Source organism: Lepisosteus platostomus, chromosome 2 (genome assembly GCF_059453375.1).
Source record: "Lepisosteus platostomus isolate fLepPlt1 chromosome 2, fLepPlt1.hap1, whole genome shotgun sequence".
Classification (NCBI taxonomy): Eukaryota; Metazoa; Chordata; class Actinopteri; order Semionotiformes; family Lepisosteidae; genus Lepisosteus; species Lepisosteus platostomus.
In genome coordinates this window covers 79,602,815-79,628,274 of record NC_142612.1, presented here as the reverse complement: position 1 = coordinate 79,628,274, position 25,460 = coordinate 79,602,815, and the positions used below count along the sequence as shown (strand labels likewise).

Sequence of the window (25,460 nt, the reverse complement as noted above, 5' to 3'; positions counted from 1 at the left end):
TTTTGTTCACATATTTTTCTTTCAGCTTACAGGTGAAGCCATCTTACGCCTGGTCAATGAGCCCGTTCTGCCAGTGAACGCACTAGACATCGCCCTGGACGTGCAGAACAAACTGCAAGGTAGTAAGTAATTTCTGTGTAATGCGCACAGCCGTGCTCTGCTTTACATCGGTTTAGGTAAGAGAGCGATCTTTTAAATAGACAGAACAATGTGATGTAGTTTCACTGACACAGACCTAGACTTTCTTACCACATTGAACAGCCCAGGCTTAGTGAAAGGTAGGGAAATGTACTGTATTTGCTACAAATAAAGATTTGTCATTAGCTAAAAAAGGTCTGTGAATTCACCGGTTCAAGTTTATTGTACTTAAATGTGATATAGTAGTGTAAATTTTTGAAGTGCAGGATCAGACCACAAGAAGGTTAATTGTAAGGAATAATATTCTGCAGATAAAATTAGTCGGGCCCAGACCAAATCAAACTTTCCACCCCCCATTTGTGCCAACCACAAATGACAAATGCATTGCATGAGAACAAATATCCTTTAAGCAAATGAGTGTGCCCTCTTCTGAACACAAAGCTGCTTTTGAGAGCTGGATTCAGAGATGGTCACTGGAGGCTATGCTGGAGTCTCTGTCCAGCCTCCTCAGGGATGTTTCAGACTGATTGCTGATCAGTGCACACAGTCTTCTGATGACAATATATTTTCTTACTGGACTTGGCAGAGATATACGAGTGTATGGCAATGTATAATTTAGTGTATATGAAATAAAATGTTGTCTGTGCTCAAGTGATTAATTATACTGGCTCGAGACTTTTCTGCTTCCAAACTTAACTCATGCAAATATGTCATCTTCATTCATAACCACATTGTGTTCCCAGGTGACCCAGTATTATTTTTCTACAGTACATCTACTGTAGATACAGTATAATGGGCTTGTGTGTGTGAATCTTCTTAGCTTTGCCTTTGGCCTTCACTCATAACAGTCTGAAAGCACAAGAAATTCCTGTGCCTGGATGACCCAGCAAACATGCTTAGAGATAAAGCACTTCTGAATAAATTGCAGCCAGCAGTACTGGAAGTTTTCCTTCATTCCAAACACGTTGTAGACTGTTTGGACGTAGCGGATGTGGGATTATTATACGCTCCTACTGTTGGGTAGCAGTAAAAAGCAATGAAAACGCCATCGTAAAACCCTCACAGCAGCACACCACAGTACAGCTAGAGTTTCATTCCAATCGCAGTGTCAAGCCAGCTGCTAGAGAAGAGTGGAGAATGGCCCAGATTTCAAAGTTAAAATCCTTGCAAGGATTCAAACAGCTGAATTGCTGTGACTTTCAGTCCACCTCAGATGGGCGTAAAAGGTTTATAATGCCCCTGTAAAAGCACCTCATTGCCTGGAGTAATTTGAAGCAGTTGGTCATCAGGTTGTCCAGAGGGTTAATTTACGGCTGTGGTTCAGCCTGGCAGGTCTCACCACTCCTCACAGCCCACAGCCAATCTCCTAGGGGTGATTTAATGGAATAGAATTTGTTTGGGTGGATTTATTGATCACTGTGCGAAGGCTGTAAGACTGAAGGCGAGTGACCTTGGCGATTGCGTTTGGGAATTCAATCGAGAGTCTTTATCCAGGACCATATTGGTGGCGTATCCAGATGCCCTTGAGGGGCTGCACATCTGGATTCAGACCATTTCTTTAAAGATTAGGAGAAAGCAGTTGCTGGGCATTGTATAGCATATGTGTATCAATCGGTTAAAATATTTGTTTCCTTGGAACAGTCAGATGAGGAATGTATGACATATTTCTTATTCTTCAGCCTTTCAAAGGCACTGTATCCACTAGGAATTATCAGGAAGTTCAATTTTCGTGATAATTTTGAAACATTACTATCAGAGCTCATGTACATTGTCTTCCAGTATGAATACGCACGTGTTTCTGGACTGGACAGCGATGTTCTGGACTGGAGTGGTGAACGAATTGTACTTCAGTTATATCCATCTGATCTTCAGTATCCTCAAGGGCTCGGACAGAGTCGCCCCAGTGAATGTCTTCAGTCAACAGTGAATCAGAGGACAGAAGTAGAAACTACATGGAAGTGCATTTAAATTCAAGGACAGGAGGCTCTTCTTTCCACAGTCGGGTATAGGGGAAAGGGAAGCTGTCACTGGCCTCTTTCCAAAAATGACTGGATGTGGCCATTAGCTACTAGCAACCAAGAAGCTGATGGGCCCCCTCTGGTTTGTAAGCTCTCCTGTGCTCTTGTCAGGGCTGTTAGCAATATCTCTGGCATCGGTATGTCTCTGGGTCTGCACTTGAAGAAGAGACGTCAGCAAAGAGAGGCCTGTACTGTAACCCCCTGACCCAGCATCCTTGCTGCCCTGTGAGGATCACAGATTCTTAAAGAATCATTTCACCCTCGTGTCTAAATATCAGCTTCAGATCTTATTTGTAGCCTGTCCTTCTGAAACCAGAAGATCCTTGCAGTCAGTTCTCAAGGAGGACTTCAGGATTCTGATTTCATTAGGCACATACAGGATACACAGTAGTTAACAGCATTGGCTCTACCTCCTTAAAGGCTCTCTTTTAGGGCTTCTCAGCAAAACTAATAACAATACAGGCGATTCATCACAATGAATGGGGTTTTGCGTCAACTGGCCATATTTAAATTAAGAAATCGAGACTGTCAAATCTCTGCATTTTTTGTATGATCACACAGTTCATTTTAAAGGCGGTTGTTTTTCTGTTTAGCAGGGTGGTCTTACTGTACAGTATGTCCTTCGACTAAGACTAATGTAGACAAAGCAGCACGTCCGTCACCAGAGCCCCAGTCTGCACCTCTCCCCTGATGCAAGATCACTGCACTGACTCCAGTAAAGCATGTCTTTATCGTTGCAGTTCAAAATACAGTGGGGGATAAGGATCATATATACATATGCATATACACGTGCACTGCTAGGTGCCAGGGTTGATCTCTATTTTGAAATTGCCGCATGCTGTTCTGGGATTGGAGCAGGAAATGGATTTTTGCAGACTTTCACCAGCACTTTCATGGTTTGTCTGAGAATAAACTCGGCATATCTAATTGAAACCTTCAAGCACCCTTTTTTTGCTTTTTTAAATTATTATTATTATTATTATTATTATTATTATTATTATTATTATTATTATTATTATTAAAATTAAATTGCGAAGCACGCTGTCTGATCAAAATAGGAAAACTGTTGGTTCCGGGAAACAGGATTTTACAGTACATATAAATACGCTGCCTGCGTCTGTGTTAGTCTGCCGTTCTGTGCCTTGATTGGTGGGTCTCGCAATTAAAGAGAATGCCATTCGGAAATTTGCCTTCGGTTGGAGAGGACAGGGTGGGACTTGCTCTCTCATCCTTTTTTTGGAAATGAACTCATTCTGGATGCACACAGTACCTGAGCCCGGTGCAGACAATGCGACTGCTGTGGTCCCTCCATGAGATCATGAGATACAGTACTGTAGATTACTGCGGCCCCCCCCACGTATTTCATAACTCACATCCCCCCCGCAGAGAGCTTCTGGTGCTAAATTTATCCTGCCTTTTTTTCTTTGCGGAGTACTCACACTGCGTGCATATTCTCAGGTGACTTCCCCTCCCGTTCTCCTCCACGCCGTAGAATCATTATTATCGCGCACACACATCAAGACACAAAAGAAAGACAAGTTTTTCAAGCATTAAAAAAGAGCACGAACAGTGAATTGGAGACAAGTAGCAGGGGTACAAGGTTGCAGTCAAAGATAATATATTGGAAGAAAAACGTTTTTGTCGTTCTAGGTGTACATAAGCTGTAGTGCTCAGGTTTTCTTTATTGTGCTCAAAGTGGTCTTGTATTATTATTCAGTCAAAGGTGCAAGGAGTGGGAAGCTATTAAAAGCTTAATGCTACTGTAGTTATATACAGTATTCACTAAGAGATTCGGTAATATTCTAAGAGGCACTAAAATGCATTATTGAAATCAATAACACTTGTTGCATTTTTAATGCCTCTCAGAACATGTCCTCTGAGAACCCAACATTGATGAACATTTGATTCTTAATACAGTAGTTGTGATTTCTAGTCAATCTCATGTCCTTTCCTGGTTAACAGAAGACAGTAGAACTTGTATTCTCAGTAAAGTGAAAAACTCATAAACCCGAATTCTTAAATATGGAGGTGACAAAGCTGACAAACAAAAAATAACCACCATAAAAAAGTCTTGTGCTGCAGTCCTGGGAAAAAACACAGGAGAGGAGAGATTTACAGAGGTTCAGTTTACCACCATTCCCGTTCCCATTATCGAATTTTAAATCAGGCCTTGAGGATGCAATTTATTGCAGCTAAATATAATGTCTGTGCAAAACTAAGAAGCAGCTTTAACAGAAAGATAATCTTTTGTGATCATGTGTGTTAAAGGTCAGAGCCCACATCAGTAGCTGTGAGCTTGGGGCTGATGTGTCAGTCCTGCTTGTATTGTTGTGAGCTTCGGGGAGCTTTTCTGCGGTTGTCGTGTGGAGAGAAAACAATAAAAGTCACATGACGAAGTTCGCCATCTTGTGAGGGTTCATCGCAGTGCTGTTTCCATTAATGAAGCCTCACCACTGAACAGCAGAGTCAGTGAAGTGCTACCAGTGGCTTCAATAGGGCTCATACAGATCTAGAACCGAAAATTAATACATTTTTAATGAGTCATAATGACATTTGCAGCCTTGATTATGTTAATGTATATATATATATTAAAGAAAACCATAGTGCTGTGGTTGAAATTCATTCAGATCTCCAGATGTTTCTTTTGAGCTGCGCTTTCTCACTTCATAGCCAGAGACTCAGGGCAAATTTTTTTACCAATAATCTGTTTGTTTTTGTTAAGATGCCAGTTCATGTTTGATCTCCTTTTTTACTTTACCAGTGTGTATCCAGCCTAGGGCCCAGTGCTTCCTGGGATAGCCTGAATTGGACATGGGGTTGTTGAAAGTGGAGCGATGACGATGTGACTATACTATCGTGAGTGTGGCACTGAGCAGATCTCTTCTCACATGGGCCGGGCGCCTGTCTGGTGCTGGGGCAAACAGCAGGGGGCGACAGCAGATCTGGATCCTGCTGGATCCTGAGCTCTCCTGCTGAGCCACATCCAGATGGGTTATAACTCACGAGGGCACATTTCAGCACACTAGCAACTTTCAGAATCTCATCCCAACCTGAAAGTGCCGTGAGTAGGTTCTGTTTCTGATTTCAAATTAATTTTCCAAGAAAAGGACTTGTTTATACAAAATATTGGGCACGTCACTCGTGGATAACTAGGACCCAGAACAGGAGAGCAGTTTCTCCTACACAGTTAAATCAGTTTATACATAGTATACAAAAGTGCCTATAAGAATTTTACAGTACAGTATTTTTTATATGTATATATTATATACAGTATAATTTTAATGTACAGTATTTCACAGAGCCTGTGATATTTTCAACACAGTATTATTACATTCTGGCAGGATAGCCTTCAGCAGATGTTGTAATGGTATGTGAACTGGACAGCACACCTACTGGTGTCACCCAGCTGTTTTTAGAATCTGAGAGTTAGAGTTAAGGGTCAAGGGCCAAGGGTTAAGGATGAAGGGTTAACGGTTTCGGTTGGAGGCTGGGGGTTGGGGGCTGAGGGTTAGGGTTAGAGTTAGGATTCTGGCTCAGGCCTGGGAGGATGATGGAAACCATTAGGGTCACCTCACACAGTCATGGAGACTATTCCATTGACTGAGGGCTCCTGATTAATGACTAGTAAATCTCACAGTATAAGCAATTGTGTGGGTGTTGCAGTCTTTCTCTGTGCTTAACTAGATTTGCCTCATAAAGAAATGATTTTTACTCTCTACCGTCGACAGGCAATGTCTTGAGTCACATTCTGTATTTGGGGTATTCTTGTTGCATTCTGATCAAAGTGACCCTGAATACGGTTTGAGGGGTTTCGTTGTGTGTCCTCATGTTGCAGTGCTGGTTGTACAGTATGTTAGCTGAAGATCATTTTATAACAGCCGTGCCAGGAGCTGTCTTGTTGGCTGCAATGTGATTACTGGAGACAATATGAAAACAAAATCAACTGCTGTAGGGAGGAAATTTTGCTAAACCCAATTCACTGTCATAAAAATTACAGCAAAAGCATGTTCACAGTCCAGGCGTCTGTCATTTCATCTGGACTACTTGTCGAACACCTGACATTTTTTATTTCGGAACAGTCATTCAAACATTGTCGTCAGAATGCCTTCATGCTAGATGTCCTGTATGAGTGCACACCCTGATGTTTAAAATATTCTTCATTGTACAGTGGGAACTACAGTATCTGAAAATTCCAGAATTCACCACTGCGTGTGTTGAGCAAATTAAACTGTAAGCAGGTAAACACACCCAGGTGTTCTGTTTTGTAAGGCTTTGGAAAGACTTTCTCAACAGCAGGGCTCTGTGTCATGACAGGCCTCCCCTCTTGACTCCTGGTCTTAATGTTCCCCTAGTTTCCACTCGTGTCTGCTGGTCCATGTTTCACTGACTCGGAATCCATTGTGTCGACATTGTCAGTGAGGACGTTGCATACCCGAATCAGGTCCCCTAATAGACTTGTCTGTTGCACATTAAAAAGGTTTAATTCAGTTTTTTTAGCCTGTCAGAGTAGGGACATCACTTTACAACTTGGAGTGTATCTGGCTGTTCTTCTTTGGACTAATTTCCAGAACAGGAATATCTCTGCAGTGACAAGTTGACCAGAATTGTAAACAATATTCTAAATGTGGTCCTACTAGTACATTATACAATTTTAACATATCTCTTGGCCTTTTTATGCCAAGGTGGAAGCAATACAATGGCAAATAAATCGTCTGGATGTACAATACAGTTAAAAGTGTGGAATTTAAATCAAGAGATGTTCATGTTAAAATTGTACAGTAGCTATCACGTTGAAGAGCAAATTCAATTTTGTGCCATTGCTGTATTTTTTCTTTTTTTTTTCAATTGGAAATTTTCTGAAGCATTTAATAGTCTTGCCTTTATGCGGAAAGTGTCTGTAATCATTATGATTATGCAATCCCGATGTGGTAACAAATAGTCTTAAAAATATATACATTACTTGGGAATGTTAAGAAATTGAAGAGAGAAGAGCACCATTCATAAAAATCTGTTTTAAATGGAATGCATTTGATATAATTACCAGTCAAGAAACATAGAATCTATTTTTGTTTTCCTTGGTGTAATGCATTTCTGTGTACATTATCTCTTTATATACAGGAAGTAGAGAATGAATAAACCAGATCAATTTTGTTTGAGTAATTCTCTGATACACCCACGGTCCACAAACCTTGTCCTTCAGAGCAGTAGCACGTTGTGGGTTTGCAATCCAGCTGGGCTCGTGGGTGACTCATTTGAATAAATGATTTTGCACCAGTTATGGGCTAATAATTATCTGTCAGCCAGTTTTCTAGACTCCTTTGCATTATTTCAAACACCCTGTAATGCCTGCAGCGCTGTGGCTGCCCTTGTTGTGTGGAGTACAGCCTGCAGTTCCTGTGTTTCTGGGCTCCCTGAGAGAGGAAGTGCGATGGTGTCAGTGAGCCTGGGACAAGGAGTGGGGGTTATGGGGTTAGCAGGGCACCCTGCCCTCTACTCTACTATTCCAGTGTCGAGTGTTCAAATGCCAGATCCCTCTTTTCTGTTTCCCAGATGACGAGCTGCCCACAGAGCGGCTGCTGGCCCTGGCTGGCGCTCTGAGAGAGAGCGCCCAGCTCTTCCAGTCCGACGAGATGCGCCCCGCCAACGACCCCCGCGAGCGGGACCCCCTGCGGGTCCGCATGCTGAACGACGTGCTGCAGGACCTGGAGAAGAACTTCCTCGCTTCTCCGGCGCCTCCGGGCTGTTACAGGTGGGAGCGGATCAGACACAAGACAGATGTGCTAGAGACAGCACCTTGCCCGGCTTTGAAACCCATCCGATAGAACCCGGGCCCTAGCAGTGAGACCTTCTCAGGTCTGATCCGCTCTGAAACAGTACAAGAATCAGTCTGACACTCACTCATTTTCTCTCTGCAGAGCGAGGGCACTGAAAATGGTCTATACTGAAAAGAATGCCCTTCACTATCTCTGAAGCTCCTGCAAATCTAAACTCTGTGTACATTTTAGGATTTTCATACCTGCAGTCACAGTTCTTCTTACCCCATTTCAGTGTAAGAACTATAGAACAGCCTCTGCGTTCTGTGCTCCGTGTTCTGTTTTCTGTGCTTTGGGCTCTGTGTTCTGTGCTCTTTTTTTATTTGTTCTCTGCTTTGCTCTCTGTGCTCTGTGTTGCTTGCTCTGTGCTCTGTGCTCTGTTTTCTGTGCTCTGTGCTCTGTCTTCGGTGTTATGCGCTCTGTGTTCTGAGCTCTGAGAGCTAAGTCAGCAACTTTGTGGAGAGTCCTGATGAGTAATCGTAAAACTCCCTGTGATATCCTAATTCAGGATGTACACACCAATACTTATTTGCATCTTTTTCAAATTAATTATTTTAATAATTTAAAGAGTGCTATGAAGTTGCTGGCTTTTTTGCCTGAACTTTTGCACTTTATTTATTGCATGAATAAAGAAAACTTTTTGAGACTTTAGACATTTTTGCACTGATGTGCTTTTGTGAATTGAAAAATCTAAAGTTATGACACCAGGACCAGAACAGCTTCCATCAAGATGTTAAATACGACATTAACGCTTTGCACTCAGTGAATATACTGGCCTCCCAACAGATAAGGATTATCTTACATTCTTAGTGGAAAATGAGCCAGATTCTTCCGAATGAGCAATGAAATATGAAAAATGGAAAAATGGAAGCAAGAGGATTGTACTTTTAAAACAGAGAACGGTTTGACACAAGCGTTAAAGTGTAAAAGTGAGTGTGGGAGTATGAAACAGGCTGCCCAGCCATGTTGTGGAAGATGATATCCTGTTGTTTGTAGTCTTCTTATGCCCTTATGAAAATGCAAAGAATAAAATAGAAGCCTTTAGCATTTTTTCAATACAATTAATGTTTCCCATTCTAAAAAAAGTTTCATGTGCTCTGATGTTCGTGAGTGAGTGTTGCTTAGGTTTAAGTCTGAGTCTCATGAAGGTGAATTTAGGGCTTTCTGTTTAGTCCTGGTAAAGTTCTGGAATTATATCATGCAAGTACCATTTTAAAAACAGTTTTGAGATCTTGTGTGTTTTTTACTGGAAGTTACAATATTCTATAATCTAAAACATAAAACATGCTAATTTACATGTGCGAATGCACTTTAAAGAACCCCATTATAACCATAATTCCACATTACATTTATATTAAAACCAAATTATATCAGATTTTTAAAAAATGTATCAAATTAATTTTTGTATCTGCAGGATACACCTTATTTCCTATTTTCAAAACAATACTATCAGTTTAGAATTGATGGCATTCCTTCACAGAAAACTTAAATTACAATGTTTTCCTGGATTTAACAATGTTAAAACCACATGAGATTAGAAACAATGAGAAATACAGCATTGTCTGCAACATTACTGCACAGATTTTCAGTCTGTCTTTAATTATCCACACTGTAATTAGTTTTAATGTAATTGAAATTAATTCATAAAATGAGAACTCAGCTATGATAATGTTTATCGTTAAAACGTAAGAGCATGTATAACTGGACGCAGCTCCTAACACAATTGAAATAAAAAAATAAAAGGTTGCCTTATACCCTGTGAGCATTAAAGGTTTATTGTGTCTGACTTTTTTAATTCGAATTTTGTGCATCTCTTGGCCCTAATCATTGTCTACTTTATGGAGATTGTTGAGTATATTAAGTACAGTACAAGTAATAATGTGTAATGTGCATAGTATTTTTCAAGAAAAAAAAATTGAAGTAAGTGAGGCCAGACTGTAAATACCTATGGTTGGATTTGTCCAGGAGGCCCTTACAAACACCCCAATAACCACCGTAGGATCTTCCATGACCAGGTAGTGAGATCAGCCCCCATTCTTTTCACGGTGCTCCTACTGAGCCCCACCACCTAATGCAGGTGGCTTTTTGCCCAGTGAGTGTGTGTCTTGGCATGTTTCTGTTTGGGCTGTGGGGCTTGTCAGTCTGATAGTCTTTCTGTTCCATCACCCTTTATCATTTCCCTTTTTCCTTTTTTATGGTATTTCTCATTTTGCGTGCACACATCCCGGCTCTTTTTATTTGATCCTGGTTTAGGGTCCATTTGGAGTTCTTGACCAGTACCGGGCCTGCAACAGGAGAGGATTGCTTTTCCAGGCAGCTGTCCATACTGCAGAATTCAGTATGCAGAGTGCAATCTTGTATTGGAACACATTCTGGCTCAGTATTAGTTTAGTTGCCTGCTCATTCTGGAGATAAAAAGTCATTAGAATGCGCTCGTTGGTCAGAGTCCTTCAGAAATGCCTTGTCATTGGTTAGAGGTTTAGTTTCTGTTGCAGAATTGAGCCTGACACATCAAAATTGTACAACAACAGCTGCACAGCACCCAGGGAGAGCATAACGGGTTCAACTTGTTTCTTTTTTCAGTTGTTCTTCTACTGTACCGCAGGTAGATATTTTTTGTTTTTTACCTGTCTTTATCATCTGTATCCAGTGTCCCCTTATTTTCCAAATCAACACAAAACAAATCTTTGATTTCTATCACGTTGTTAGAGGGTAACCTTCAGGTTTCATAATGACTTGAGTGATTGACTAGGAAAGTAGTTCACAGGGCAGGAGGGATGATAATATACATATATTGTCAATCTTAAATAATGAAATAAATAAACAGCAGACAGAAAAAGCAGGGTGACAGCTGTGAAGAATTTGACCTGGCTCAGACAGAGAAGAGTGATGGTGTTGAAAAGCACTCTGTATGGTCTGAGACTGCAGATGAAACGCATGTCTTTATACTGTCAGCAAGGAATTGATATACCTTGACAGGCACCGGGATACAGCTCTCCTTGTTGAGCCCAATTTGTAGTGTTGAGCCAGGAAAGCCTTTGTCCATTAGATAGTGTGTGAGAGAAAAAAAGAGAGATGTGGAGGCCAGCCTGAGGCTTCTGGAGGTTTTCTTTTATCATTCTGGTTTAGTATTATGCTTCAATTACAGTTTTATTCCAGTGAATCTCTTCAGAAAAGTAAACTTCAAGGGCAGGAGTTCTTCAAGTAGGCTGATGTTAAGGTGATTTCTTCTTTTTAGAGCTACTGTGTGAAACTAGTGCTAAAAAGGGAAGTCAGGTCAGACTCTTCAAAACATGCATTATATCATGTTTCATTATTTTCACACTTCAGACTGTGTTTGAGTTATCTGGTAACAGACTGCTTTTTCAGTTATTTTTTTACCAGTTTGCTTCTCTATGGGTGACTCAGGCAACTCTAATGGTTACCCAACACACATAACATTTCAGCACCTATTGCCAAAACCAGACTAATTAAGACTTCTTTCTAAAAACAAGGCTTCTGCAGTGAGGAGAGCACATTCTGTCCTGAATCTGTACGGAAAACAAAACAGCCCCTGACAAGGCAGACAATGAAGCCAAGACTCTGGCACCAGAAAATCAGCATGACTGGCTCTGGAGTGTCTGCGCTCCACAGAGAGGAAGGAAAGGGTGTCCCTGTGGTTCAGGCAGGAGCATGCAGACCTTGAATTCCTCTGCCTCTCTTGACTGGGGGAGAGAGTGCATTTCAAAGTCTGAGCTTTTTGTGCTGCGAAGGTCAGTGCACAGGAGCAGCACTCTCTGTAGCCAAAGCCCCGGCATCAGGGGACTCCATTTTCAAGGTTTTATTAAAAAGGACATGTCTGAGCCTTGGTCTGTGAACACTGCAGACTGCATCGGTTTTTGATGCGTCCTTAATTGAATTTCTACTCATAACGCTTTAATTAAGTGGGAATTGTGCTTTGGCACTTCAAAAGTCAGTCCTGAGCAGGACCTGAAAGTTAAAGAACACTTTTTATCCCAATAAAAAGACAGTCTGTAAATTATAAATGGACTCTTAATGATATAAACTTGGTTGAAGTCTGAAGGTCAAGACTGCAAACTAACCCTAAGCCTCCCTGTTTACAGATGAAGAATTACCTTATTTATTCCACTTTGGTCTGTGCTACCCACTTAAAGAAAAAATCAATATGCGATGCAGGAGCATGAAGAAAAATGTCCCAAAAGCCTTTCATTTTTGTCCCACAAATGACTGCACTGTGGCTCCAGGCTCTTTGTTTTACTTTGAACTATACAGTTCAAAAGATTGTGTTCTTTGTAGTTTCTTTCCAGTTCCTCTAGGTTAATTTCTTACACAGTTTTTTTGTTTGCATGTGTGCATGTGGCCTACAATCCATTCTAGTAATTAAAAAATGACAATAAATGTATAAAATGCATAAAAAATCAATTTTTCCAGAACGTACAGTATAGCTCATTCATCAAAGAATGATGTATAGAATATGTTTCAGTTTTGGAATTCACTGTAAGGCATGCTGAGTGGTACTGTAATCAGGGCTATTTACAGCCCGTTCAGCAGCCCAATACAGATTAGCCTGAGAGAGCTATTGACCTGCTCGTTTAATTTTTGTGTGCCCCCGCAGTTTGTAATATGAAGATGCTTTACCAATTGTTATCCTTTGGAAGACAAAATAAATTAAAAGAGAAGTGTTTTTCTCCCTCTGTGTGCAGGTATGATAAGTATGTTTTTCCCGCTGGATATTGGCTCCTCTTCACCTTTACATTTTTCTTCCTACTGTATACAGTATATATTAAAATTGCTATATTCTTCTGGAGTTACATTTTTTTTTTAGATTTCCCAAATTTACCTAAACAGAATTTAGCTGTAAGATTAATACCTCTCTGAAACCCAGACAAGCTTAAGCTATTAAAGGTTTTAAATGACACAGCTTTTGGTTCCAAACTGAAGGAGAAATACCGACACCTTCTCAGACATAAAATTGATATCTAAAAGGTCTCCAGTCTATGGTTGATTGATTTTTACACTTTGTATTGTTTGCATTGAAGGAGATCTGGGCTTATTAGGCCTTGGGTTTCTCTGCAAAACAATGCAGTCATCCAAGGCTGTCACAGATGCGCGTTCATTAACATGACTGATGCATGTTGCAATTTCATTAACATCATATCAATAATGTATTCAGCAATCTCATTGAGCCGCATGGCAACCACAGCTGGGAATACTTAATGTGCTCGTCTGTCTGCCCTGGTTTCCCTGTTTGCATTTCTTAAACAAAAAACATATCTGGAAATACATTTACAAAATTGATTCCTCATAATAATAAAGATGTGCCACTTTTCAGGGTTGTCTGCCTTTTAATTTCTAAAGAGACGAAATCCCAGACTGTTTCAATCAATCAAGTGTTCATGTCAAATAGGGGCTCTTTTGCTGTATTATTAACACACAGCATAATAAACCCAAAACTCAAAATATTCTTGCAGTGGAGACAGGGGAACTGCAAAACAAACTTTTTTGACAATCGTTATTAGGATCTTTGGAATTAAGGAATTATTGGTGAAACTTTATTATTACAAGAAGTCTTGTACTTGATGAAAGATTTATGTTAACCATATTGTTTTTGTTTCTGAGTGCAGGAGGTAAAACAGAGCTTCTTCGAATAGGAATCTGATAAAAAAAACAACTAAAATGAATCAATTGAGAATGTGCATTTTAGAGTTTTCAAAATGTTTCTGAACAGTGTCCATCATGTTGTCTGATTTTCCACTGTTGTTTTTTTTCTTGGGTGCAGAAATATTCTGTACACTTTAGACGAAAGGACACCGCGGTTCTCCATATTAATGGACGCCCAAGACGTGCTGAAGCTGCACCGTTCCAACGAGACTACACTCCTGTCCTTGTCTGCCATTTCCAACGCCATCAGCTCGGCAGAGAGACACCTCAGGGCTGGGATCGCCCTCTTCGAGAACGACCCCAAGAGGAAAAACTGATCCACTTGGCTCGGGTCCTGGAGAAGGCAGGGACTCCAGGTGTTGTGTTGGAGAAGCCCATCCGCTTCAGTCGGACCTGCGTGGGGACAGCAGACAGCTGTGGTGGAATATACAGTATGGGTGTGCTTGTCTTGATCTGGAAATAATATGGGAGGTTAAGAAAAACAAATACAGGGGCAAAAGCAATACAACAAAACTAGAATGCAATATTTATTACGAGTGCACTGCTCACATAATGAGCTTTCAGGGCTTGGAAAATATAAGGTACCAGGTTTTTTGTTCCTTAGTTGTTATTCGTTTTATGAAATGTTGATTTTTGTGGCTTTAATGTCGGTAGTTTCTTCGGTTTTGCCTTTTATGTTTGAAGACATCGAAGCGTGTACTGTATGTATATGGATATGTCTATGTGGTTTTCACAGAGAATAATGACAGTAACATTGAAAAAACAGCACTCAACCACCCGAAGGTCCAAATTGAAAAATAAACATACCATCACGGAAAACAGGGAGAGGCTGGAATGTGACAAATGCACCAGGCGAGTAAATCTAATTGACAGCAGCCTTGGAGGATGAATCAGTTTGTCATTTACCAGCATTAAATGCAAGTTATTGCTAAGGAGTGGAAATGCATTGGGCACAGTGCTGCTGAACAGCATGCTAGGGAAACTCCACTGCAACGATATCATTTTGTGTCATTCTTTATGAAATGTGTGGTTTAAATGTACTTTTTTTTTCAATGCATGATTCATGTCATTTATGATATTTCAGAGAATCCATTGCAAAAAGGAAAAACAAAAACAAATGAAAAGCACAAATGCTAGCCCGCAGGACAACAGCAGGCCTTGTATCCAATACATGAGCTCTGTCACACTTCTGCAACACTTACTGTAGCATTGTACTAGGATGTCTGTATTTCAAAATATAGAGCACAGCAACATCTTTCTGATGATCAATCAAGAATACAGATGGTTATTTCTTAAAGCACAATCTTTATGTGCCTTACTTCTGCTCTTCAAGGTGCATGGGCTTTTAGAAATTCATAAATAAATGTATATTTACATCAAAACAGGCCATAAAATAAGATTAATGTCAATGGATTTAACACTAACTGGAGAAGGGCTGCTACACTGCCACTTTCCTTGGGAAAATAGAAACCATAAATACAGTATATACAGTGTAGAGCCACCAATGGCCTGGAGGTTGACTTCTCTGAAGTTGTTAAGAAGGCTGTTCGGTGTCTGGATTGTATGAATACTCAGCTCACCAGTTTAAAAAGCTCTGTCTAGAATGGGTTAGAGGTACTGTAATTGACAAGTATTGGTCAAGGCATTGGAATTTACCATTAAATTAGAAATTAGTGGAGGAGATTAAGATGTTGAAAATGTAAAAGCAACACGGAATGGCTTAATCCCTTTGTAAAATTAAGCCCACATTACTGGCTTTGGAGCTTTATGATCCTTATGCAGAAGCCAGATTTTTTAAATTATAATTTCCCCTTTCATCCCTGTTTCCAGATGCTGATGCCCCCTGTGTGATACTGTATGGGATGCTGTTGTTGAGCCCATTTCACAAGCCATGCTAAGAAAGCCCACTTTGATTTCTCTTTTCTTTAAAAGTATATTCTGGTCAAGAAGCACATCTGAGGGGCTTTGCTGTCCTTGTTATCATTCATCTCAGTTTATCTGTATCTGGACTGGGCCATGGATCTGTTATATCCAGGACAGTTCTGTGAAAACTGAGCACATGTGCAGACTATCCCATGGGCTAAATTAAAAGGTTCTTTAGAAAAGTGCACAATTCATTATTTGCCTATTTTTGAGCACCCTCTAGGCTACCGTTCCAGAGACACTGAGAAAACACCCATAGGATGGATCTAAATGAGCAGTTCAGAATTAGTGAGGTTAGGAACATGTTCAGGGTGCCACCTTCCCCAGGGGAACCAGGGAAAATTGCCCATTTAATTACGGTGGTGCAGGAAGATTGCCCATCGAGAAACTCCTGACCCACGTGTCTCTCCTTGGGCTACATTGAAATTCAGAGATTGGAGTGAGAGTTTAGAAACTGGTGTAGTGTCTCTGCATTCCAGAGCTTTCTTACAGTATATGGATTTTTCGGTTGATTTGATATGGAATGACCAACATGTGTAAATATATATATAAATAATTTGCATAAAATTTTAATTATACACGCAAATGTTAAAAAGGAGAAATGGCTGTTTAGCTGCAGTAAATTTAACATGCTGCATAGAGGTGTACCCCATCAAACCAGCAAGTAGCACCTCCATGTAGAGCCTGTCTGTGCGGTCTGTGGAGCTGAACTGAGCAGCAATGGGTCCACTCATCACTGGTGTTCAAGCTTGGGGCGTTGGTCAACGGCGGGCTTAAAGAAACAGCATCTTCCCTGACTCTGGGTACAATAAGTCTCTTTGCTTTTTGCAGCAGCAGATATCAAGGAGGCTGTATTCAATATTATATGAATATTGAGCCAGATAAGTGGTACTGTATTGTAATATTTTTAGACACAGAAAATGCCAGAGCAGACAGTTCAGCGTTTGCCCTTATTTTGATATAAAAGTCATGCTCCAAAGTTTTCAAAGGACTGAAAAAGTGCTCATGAATAACTTCAATGTGGAAACTGGATTTATTCAATCTCATTTCAAGAATACTGCAGAAATGAACAGTAGTTCTTCTGGTGATGTTCAAAATTCAAAGTGTCTCTGCTTGCTTCCAATCCTTGTAAAAAAATTATTTTAAAGTTGGCATTCATTTTTCTTTCTATTTAGGGTGCTTAAAAGGGATAAGGTGAAATTTGATAGTGTGTGTTTCACCTGTGACATATTGATAAAACGTTTTAAAAATGGTTTGATTTACATGCTTTTCATAATTGATAGAAATTGAATTTTTGGAAAACTTTATTCAGGGAGACCAAGTTTACACTGAGCTTTAACTCATGAATGTGCCTTCAAATGAAAAAAAATAATGCTTTAAAGTCTCAAATTCTAGTTTTGAAAGGTTCAAAAATGATTCTGATGTTCAGATTCGTGTGTGTGTGAGTAAAAATCCATTTCCCTCTTTAATAATACCAAAAATATGTATGAAGATTCCACCTTTTGTGACTGGAACTGTTGATTTGGTCATGTGTCTCAGTCTCCAGAGATATGCCAGTCTGTAAACTCACAATATCCCAGATAAAGATTTCTAATTATCACTGCAAATGCCTAAGATACAGCTGCAAGTACTGTGTGTATCAAGTCATCTGAAATGGTAACCATTTTCATGAAAATGGCTGTACAGTATTGAAGCATTATAATAACGTAGTTAGCTCTGAAATAAAATTATTCTGCAGTATTTTGCATACTGTAGCCTCTCTTCAGAAAGATTTCTAAGTACAATTTTTATTTCTTGGGTCAATTTGACACATAGGCATAGGAGGTGGTGCACATGAATCCTTACACAAGCGGCCGTCAATGCAGTGAGACATCAGGATAAGCTATAAATGTTAGCTAAATCGAGCTGTTATTTGTTAGCGATTTGTCAGACATGCCTATTCACCTTTAAGCCAGAGTGGACTTAACACCGATAAACACATGACTGGTGCCCAAACTCCTGGCATCCCTGTACTGTAAAACCTGTAAACAGACAGCTGTCTGGGAGGGCTGTGGACAAACAGAGCTGCACCGAGGTGATTCTGCTGCAATCATGTCATCTAGAGCGGATGTTGCTTTGCCTCACCGAGCCGCTAAATAGTGCAACAGCGACGGTTACCATTATCCCAAGAAAATACAAGCCCCCTCAATCCCAAAAAGCCACAATACTTGCACGATATTCAAATAATGCCGTATGCCAATGTATTCTGCACGCCTTGGGAAGCGATCCCAGATTATCAGACGCTTTCCTGGAATTTATTTTAGGATCAGCCGCACTAGATTTCAAGGGGCGGCCTACATGTCAGATTTGATTCTGACAACCCGAGTGACACTGCTAACGTGTTCTCCTGTGTTTTCGTCGGTGTATTGGTGCAATGTCAGGTGTACAGTATACAGTACGTGAAGTGTAAGCCTTGTACAATCAGCTAGTGGAAAAATGGAGGCTGACCAGAAATGTAGGAAGAGACAATGTGATTGCATGAACAAGCTCCAGTGAGAGGTCTTGATCTCTTTTGTTCTTAATCTTGTTATCTGTATTTCTTTTGAGATTTGCACTAATTATAGAATTAGGTCCTCTTTACTTAATTGATGAAAGTTTTGATGATGAGGTTTTGGCACTACCAACCAAGATTTTTATTGTTTTTTAATATTATTATGAAATGATTTTGCGTATGAGTGAACAGTTTGTACTTGTTCTGTGAAACCTTAGTAGCGGCATTATGTGTGAAAAACAAAATACAAGAAGTATAAAATGCTGTATTGAGAACTAAGTGTTCTTGTATTCTTAACACCAGCAAATGCTTTGAGAAATCTTTTTGAATATGAATGAATCCTGGTTAACATTATTTATATATGAATATTTTTTATAGATCAAAGTGCATTTGAAAAGCCTTCTGAACGTTTTAAAATGTCCGAAGCAAAGTTGTATTTTAGAAATCATGATGATGATGATGATGATGATTTTTCACTGGAAAATTGCTTTGCACTTTGTAAATTATAAAATCAAAATTAAAAAATAATACAGTAGGTGTTAGTTTTGGTGATTTTACTTTGTCAGGAACTATATATAGTATTTTTTAACAAACTGGGCCATGATATACCTGGATGTTAAAACGTGTGTGTACTTCAAATGAAACGGAGGATAACCAAGTGCATTTGTTCATCTTCACACTTTTGTCCTATTGCTAAATGTCACATACATTGATAAATACAGTGAAACAAATTTTCTTCTTACTGAAACTGTATTCCAGTCACTGGGGAAAGACATGACTATCACATCCAGATATTTGTAAATATTGTGTTTTAATTCAGATAGTTTTGTCCAGATCTAATCTTTAGGTACTTTTCTCATTGTGTCCATTGTGTTGTTATGTTTTTAATAATGGTAACTTTTGATGCTACTGTGAAGAATTTGTATAGATACGTATAGATAGCATGTACACATTCTATAGGTATTGCTGGAAAATGCATGTAGCATTTCGTAGTTTTTTTGCTTTTTCTCAGTTGTAGGCACTACTTTTTCTGATATGTATAGAATGTTAAGAATGAAGTATGCATGCTTCAGATGTGTGTTTGGCATTAAAATAGTTAAAGGTTGTTTAAGAAATCTTTATGATGTTTCATGATATTGTGCATAGATTAACTTGATTAAATACCCCTGATTCAAAAAAGGCATTGTTACAAACAATGCAACTGGTTGTGGTATGTATGTTTCATTGATGTTACTAAATATTTTATATGACATTTTCTAGTGAAGCAATAAATCCAAGTTTTGTGACAGAAAGGTTGAATTAATTTCAAGTCAAGAGTTGCATGTTCTTGTACTTACGGCTTTGTACTGCTCAGACTCTTTACACTCCCCCAGAAGACGATGCACACTAAACAGGAGACGTGCAATGTTCTCTGTACTGTGTTGATGAACTTCAGAAGTTGCAGTTCCAAAATCGTTAAGGAATTATATGGAATTATACCCTTTATAAAGTCAGGGTTGCTTCTGTTTACTTCCTGCATTCTTGCATTCTTCCTGCAATTTTAAAAATATATATTTGAAAGTTAATTAAAAATGTCTTGATTTGTGCAAAACACTTGTAATATAGATTTGTATCTCTGTGATGTTTGAACAAGTCGATATTCTCAGAAAAAATAACTTGAAGCATGATGTACTTTTAGGACATATGATAAGCAATTTAGTTAAATTGTTTTGCTTTTTTTAAGAATGGTATTACATTTAGTCAAACACAAGCTGATAAGCTTCATTTCTAGTTACAAGGATATTTTTAATGCTTAATGCTCTTTTTTCTTTCTTTTGCTAGTGATAGATTGACAGCTTTTGCTAGTCTTTTGGCACAGTTCTGGACCTAACTTGAATTGACTGTTCACGGCCTCAGCCATTAGGGTGCTGTCAGCATTATCACAGAACTGTTGTACGTGATGACAGTCATTTCTTAAGATCCTCCCACATCTGGCTCCTTACTGGTTCTACTTTACTGTCTCTTTATTTAGCTTCTGAAACACTAAACCAGATCTTTTCCCAGCATTTGACACTTAGTCCTGCCTCAGTAAACTTTATTATCTGACTCTTTTACTCATTGTGTCTCCTCATAATTTGCTAGAAAACTATGGAACGATAACTTGGTCACGGCAATCTGGTCTTTCACCCCTGGTGGTTCCTTTCTGCTAAAAAAGCAAAGCAATGCCAGTGCCAGAGCCTTCTTTTGATTGCACTGATCTTCATGCCAGTTACAGGGATTAAAGACTATATTGTCCTGGTTTCTCCCAGTTAACTTTGAGCTGTTTAACCTCATGATACTTCTGCCCTGATCTGTATACTGGTTATTGACCAGAAACTCTAGCCATCTTTCTTATGATATTAATTTTATAAAAACTGTGCTGGCTGGCTGTCATCTTTCTTCCTTGGCCTTATCTGTCTCTGTCACTCACTGAGTGCAGTGTAGGGCTGTGCTGAATATAGATGTTTCTTGAAAGACTCCTTAAAGGCTTTTACTTAACCATCATACTGTATTTCAACTCCAAAAGTGCCCATTGGTGGTGTGATTCAGCCCTCATCTCTAAGATCTCCCCCGGTCCACAGGTGACAGAGAGACACAGAAGGCACACTGGCCTACTGTATTGTACAGGTCAGCAGACTGGGACAGCAGGCTGTAATGCCCTCGGGTGTCCTGGAATTGACTTCACCTGAAGAGACTAGTCTTGCCCACTTTGAAACCTGCTTGTACTGTAAGTGTCATTTCCTCACTTAAGTCCAAATATGTTAAAGTACTGTAAGGGGAGTGGGCACACTCTGCTGTAAAGGTGTATTCCTGTGTATGAGGTGTCCAACCTAGTCCTGACCTTTTGTCTTTAAAGATCCCCTGACACTGTTTGTCAGTCAGAGTAAGCTGTTAACTGCAGTATTCCGCCTTAGTTTCATTCTGGGCTCGTGCAATCTGCCCTCCATAAAGTTGCCAATAATTCAGCTGGTGAAGCAATTTCTCTCTCCCTCCCCATCGGGTGCCCTGTGCTGGTGCTACACGTGGCCGAGGTGGAGATGAAATGGGTCCACTACTATAATTGGAGCGCTTTCAGATCCTTTAATTTGAAAAACGCTACATAAAACAAATGATCGATGGAAATATTCAATTCTTTTACTTTGCCCAGGGATAATCGGGAGTGTTACACCTCCAAACAGTTGTACACAACATCTGAAATCCTAAAAAGAAGAGGTTGATTCATAACAGCCATCAACGGGAACAGCAGGTGGTCTTCATTCAGCATTTCAGTGGCAGTTAACTTCACTATTCAGCTATGTAGGCTTGTCATGGAAAAAAAACGAATCTCCGACAGCAGAATGCTGCTCTGCTACTAACAATACACAGTGTTATACTGCAAAATACAAAGTACCTCTCCCAGTTTTCATTGGAGGCCATAATGACATACAGTAGTGTTGTAACAGAAGAAACAAGGTTCTTGATCCCGAGATGAAGTGAAACAGATGAGTTTATTGCATGCAAGGAACAATAAAGCCGAAGTCTTGTTTCCCGCAAGAAACAACAAAACCGAAGTATTGTTCCACGTACTGTTACAAACTTTTGGGTTATATAGTGTTTTCTTCTCCGTTTCTGACGTCACTCGGTATGATGGTAAAGAGGGGGGTTCATGGTATTTGGCCAGTTTACGATGTTCTGGGCAAATGGTCAGTTTTAACATTACACCCAGGGGGGTTCCTAGCTGGCATCTGCAATCCTTATCAGTTAACCCCCTTTCCTGCCATAAACCCCTGCTTGTGACTTGGAAGTCTAAACCCCCTACAGAAAAGATTAAATTCAAACCCCCGTCTTCACATCTTTCTTCATTCCCCCCTTATAAAATATGGCATACGTCAGTGTAGCCTATTTTTATACATACAATGTCAGGGCAGATCTTTCCTTTCTTGGCGAACAGGTATGTATTGCCATGACATTGTACGTTCCACGGTTATGGCAAGATGTGATACATGTTTTTGTGCACGTGATGATTACAATTATACATATAAACAATACTACTCCTACAGATAAACACTATAAAAAGGTTCCACCCCAGGCCCCAAACACAGACTTTACCCAAGGCCCAATTCCCCAATTTTCAGTATAATAGTCCTGATATTTCTGTCCCTCATTGTAAATGTGTTGGGCCAGATCTGAGATGTGCTCAGAATTATCAGGAATATATGTGCAGCATTCAGTGCCAATTACTGCACAAGTTCCTCCTTGGGCCGCCAGTACATAATCTAAAGCTAGTCGGTTCTGCATGGCCACTGTTCTGAGGGCTACCATCTCATCATTAACAGCCTTCAGACTAGATGAGGTAGAATTTGCTAATTCTTCTAAAGTCGAAGCCATTTGAATTAACTCTCGACTCAGAAAGTTCATGCCGGCTTGTGGAAATATTATACCTAAATAATATTCCCAATCAGCCAATTTTCTTTGTGGTCTGTGGTTAGGTCCGAAGGGGGTGTGGGTTTGAACACGGATATGAGGAACCACATATCCTAAATAACATGAGCCAGACCACTGGGCTGGCAACCATGGGTAGGCTCGTTTTCCACAAATGAAATATGTTCCGTTTGGCGCTCCCCATGCCTCTGAAAATAAGAAACTTATACCGAATTGTGGGGTGTGCCGATCCCATCCTGGAATTTGGAAGGTAGAGGTGGATATATTTGCAGAGATGGTAAGGTTGCAACGACTCCATCCAACCAAGTGCAGACCATTAGTGTGCTGAAAACATATGTTTCCCTCACGTTCCTTATTTAGAGTCAGGTATGGTGGTGTATGGCTTCTGTTATATTTAGGAGCGTAAGAGCCTGTGAAACTCGTGGGCTCTAAGCTTCGCTCCTGTAGATATTGTAATGTTGTGCAGGTTAAAGTCGTGTTATGGCAACCCCCATAGTTTGTCATATTAAAATCTCCTAAATTATCCCTCCAAATGATCATGCCTATGACTTCCTCGAGACGCCAAGGAATGGCTCCCATAGGAAGTCCTCCCTGTACATATTTGGGTAATGCTGCACACACCCAGCAGGCACTTTGGTTGGTTTTCTTAGCTGTCAGATAGGAGAGGCCTAAAAAGGAATTAATTCCATGTTCTCCTTTGTGGGAGAGATGATCATTAATCCCTGCGGAACATAGTTCTACAGCAACAATTATCATTATTGACAGAAATTATTTCATTCTGAGTCTGTAAATGGGGATGAGGCTCGTCGGCAGTGTGGCGCGTGGATCCAGCGATCTTTTCCTTCCACTCGAACCGCAGACTCGGTTGTCAACAGGATCTGGATCCCACCTGGGCTGGAGAACCTGTGAAGGAAATTTCCTGTTCCACACCCACTCTCCTGGGATGAGGTTGTGCCCTCCTTCAGGTGGTGGTCCCCACGCCTCCAGGACCTGCTCGCGGGCTCCTTGGGTGGCCTCTGTCAGCTACTTGCAATAATACAAAGGAATGGTTGATCCCTCTGAGGAAACCCCAGTCTCAGCACCTGTAAGAGAACTTGTTTCAAATTATTAAAGGCGGCTTTTGCTGCAGGAACCAAGGCAATCTTGTCCTTGTACTGCACTCCCCCCTTAAGCAGATCTGTTAAGAGTTGTGCTCACCCTGTAAAAAACATTGCACCCAGGCCCTGTTAAAATTCCACAATGCTAGACACAAAAGGGCCTTATCATAACTGCTTCTATTAGACACTCTAAAGCTGAAGCAACTCAGACTTGTGGGTTTCCTCGTCAGGGGAAGCACTCAGAATACCATCAACATACTGAGTGATCACAGCCAGTTGAAGCCACGTGATACCCTGTTCTGCATAGTCATTCTTTGTAATGCATAATATTTCAACCCAATAGATCTGGGATCAAACCACCCATTAAAATCTGGTACTCGGCAAGTAAAACTTGCTGTCCCAATACTCCTGTGGCCTCCTGCCATCTTCCCATATACATTGCTCTATAGTACACTGTTGAACAGAGGAGTGAAACAAGCAGGACAGTAGTGCTCCAGTATCCCCTACAGAAAAACCAACACTCCATTAACAGTACATTTTTATCCACTGGACTGGGACAGACTTAGGGAGGCTACAAGGGATTTACAGGATCTAATCGTTAGGTAAACAGATTTTCTCACAAGACGTTATTCTCCCCAGTCTCGATTCTAAACCTACAGCGTTTCAGCATGTCTGGTTTCGAGACATTCGAATAAAACCAAATTGTTTCCACTATTGCAACTAATTGTATAAATTACAATTTATAATAATACAAAAACTGTTTAACTACTTTTACGTCCACCTGTACTGTACTTATACGTTTCAGACGCTCTTATATTTTCCAATCTCCTTAAGTTGATTTTCGTCAAGTCTCTGTAGTTACGTCTCTAGCCAGTCCCGCTGGCTAAACACACTCACACCGTCATTTAGTAGACCAAAACTCACAGTTGCACACATACATGCCGGCACACAAATTCATAAAACACACATATACATCGAGAATATATTTTTCTCTTCGTAATACAATGTGCTGTATTCTTGTTTTACTCCTACATGAATCATTTTAATTCCTGAAGCGCACTCCAGGTTCGCTGCATTTCTAATTTCGGGTGCGGTACTTTAGCCCACCGGTCAATATCTTACGGTTTTGGATTTGATCGTATGGGGGAAATCAGGGAAGGTAGGTGCGATTGCAGACCCCCTCGACGGGGTGCGAGACAGTGTTAGAGTGGCGCTGTCATCAACGGCACCAGCCCCTGCTACATCAAGTCCTTTCCCACTTCGAGTGAGAGTACAGACCTGCGGGCGCCCTCCCTCTAACAGGGGAGACCCTGATCCGTCTTTATCACACTCATACCAAGTGTTATCCCAATCAGACCCCCCTTCTCCATATGGCCACTGAGGGAATTGATCCCAATTATTTTCGTTTCCTGCCTGTTTGTTCCCCTGTGGGAGAGCAGGATATAACTTAGTCGCCGGCTGTAGCACATTAACCAGTGCAGCGTGACCAGGAGTTAATTCCTAATTCGTTTCTCATTCTCCTGTACTGCCTCTTTTAGCTTTTTTTTTCCGTATACTCTTTCGTAGCGAGTAAAGTATATCTTCTTCCGGGTATTTATTTTCCCCGTAAACACACTTTTAAGTCACATCCCAATTTCTTTCTTTTTCGTCATGTATCTGCCACCACTGGTGCCGGCCGTGCACCAGGGTGGGAGCTACATGCTTGTGCTTTTGCCAATCAATACTCATATATGCTTTCTTTACAGGCGTCTTCGCCCCAAATTCCCTCTGACAAACTCAGCTTTTTCCATATTTTTCTCCTTCTTTTCCGTCAACTTACACTTTTCCGATATTTAAACGG

The 25,460-nt window shown here is 40.4% G+C and overlaps 1 protein-coding gene across 8 annotated transcripts in view; it reads left to right on the top strand.

The window, feature by feature from the left end:
* Positions 1-17,300, top strand: part of naaladl2 (N-acetylated alpha-linked acidic dipeptidase like 2) — a 298,711-nt gene extending 281,411 nt beyond the window's left edge. For 7 of the 8 annotated variants that reach the window (XM_088621717.1, XM_088621741.1, XM_088621709.1 and 4 more), the window contains 3 exons: positions 26-119; positions 7,707-7,905; positions 13,749-17,300. In XM_088621717.1, the coding sequence (XP_088477843.1) occupies positions 26-119; positions 7,707-7,905; positions 13,749-13,947 (492 nt within the window). In that variant the 3' untranslated portion in view covers positions 13,948-17,300. Of the gene's footprint in view, positions 1-25; positions 120-7,706; positions 7,906-13,748 lie in introns of those variants that run through there. The other variant, XR_015930769.1, reaches the window with a different exon arrangement.
* The last annotated feature ends 8,160 nt before the right edge of the window (positions 17,301-25,460 follow it).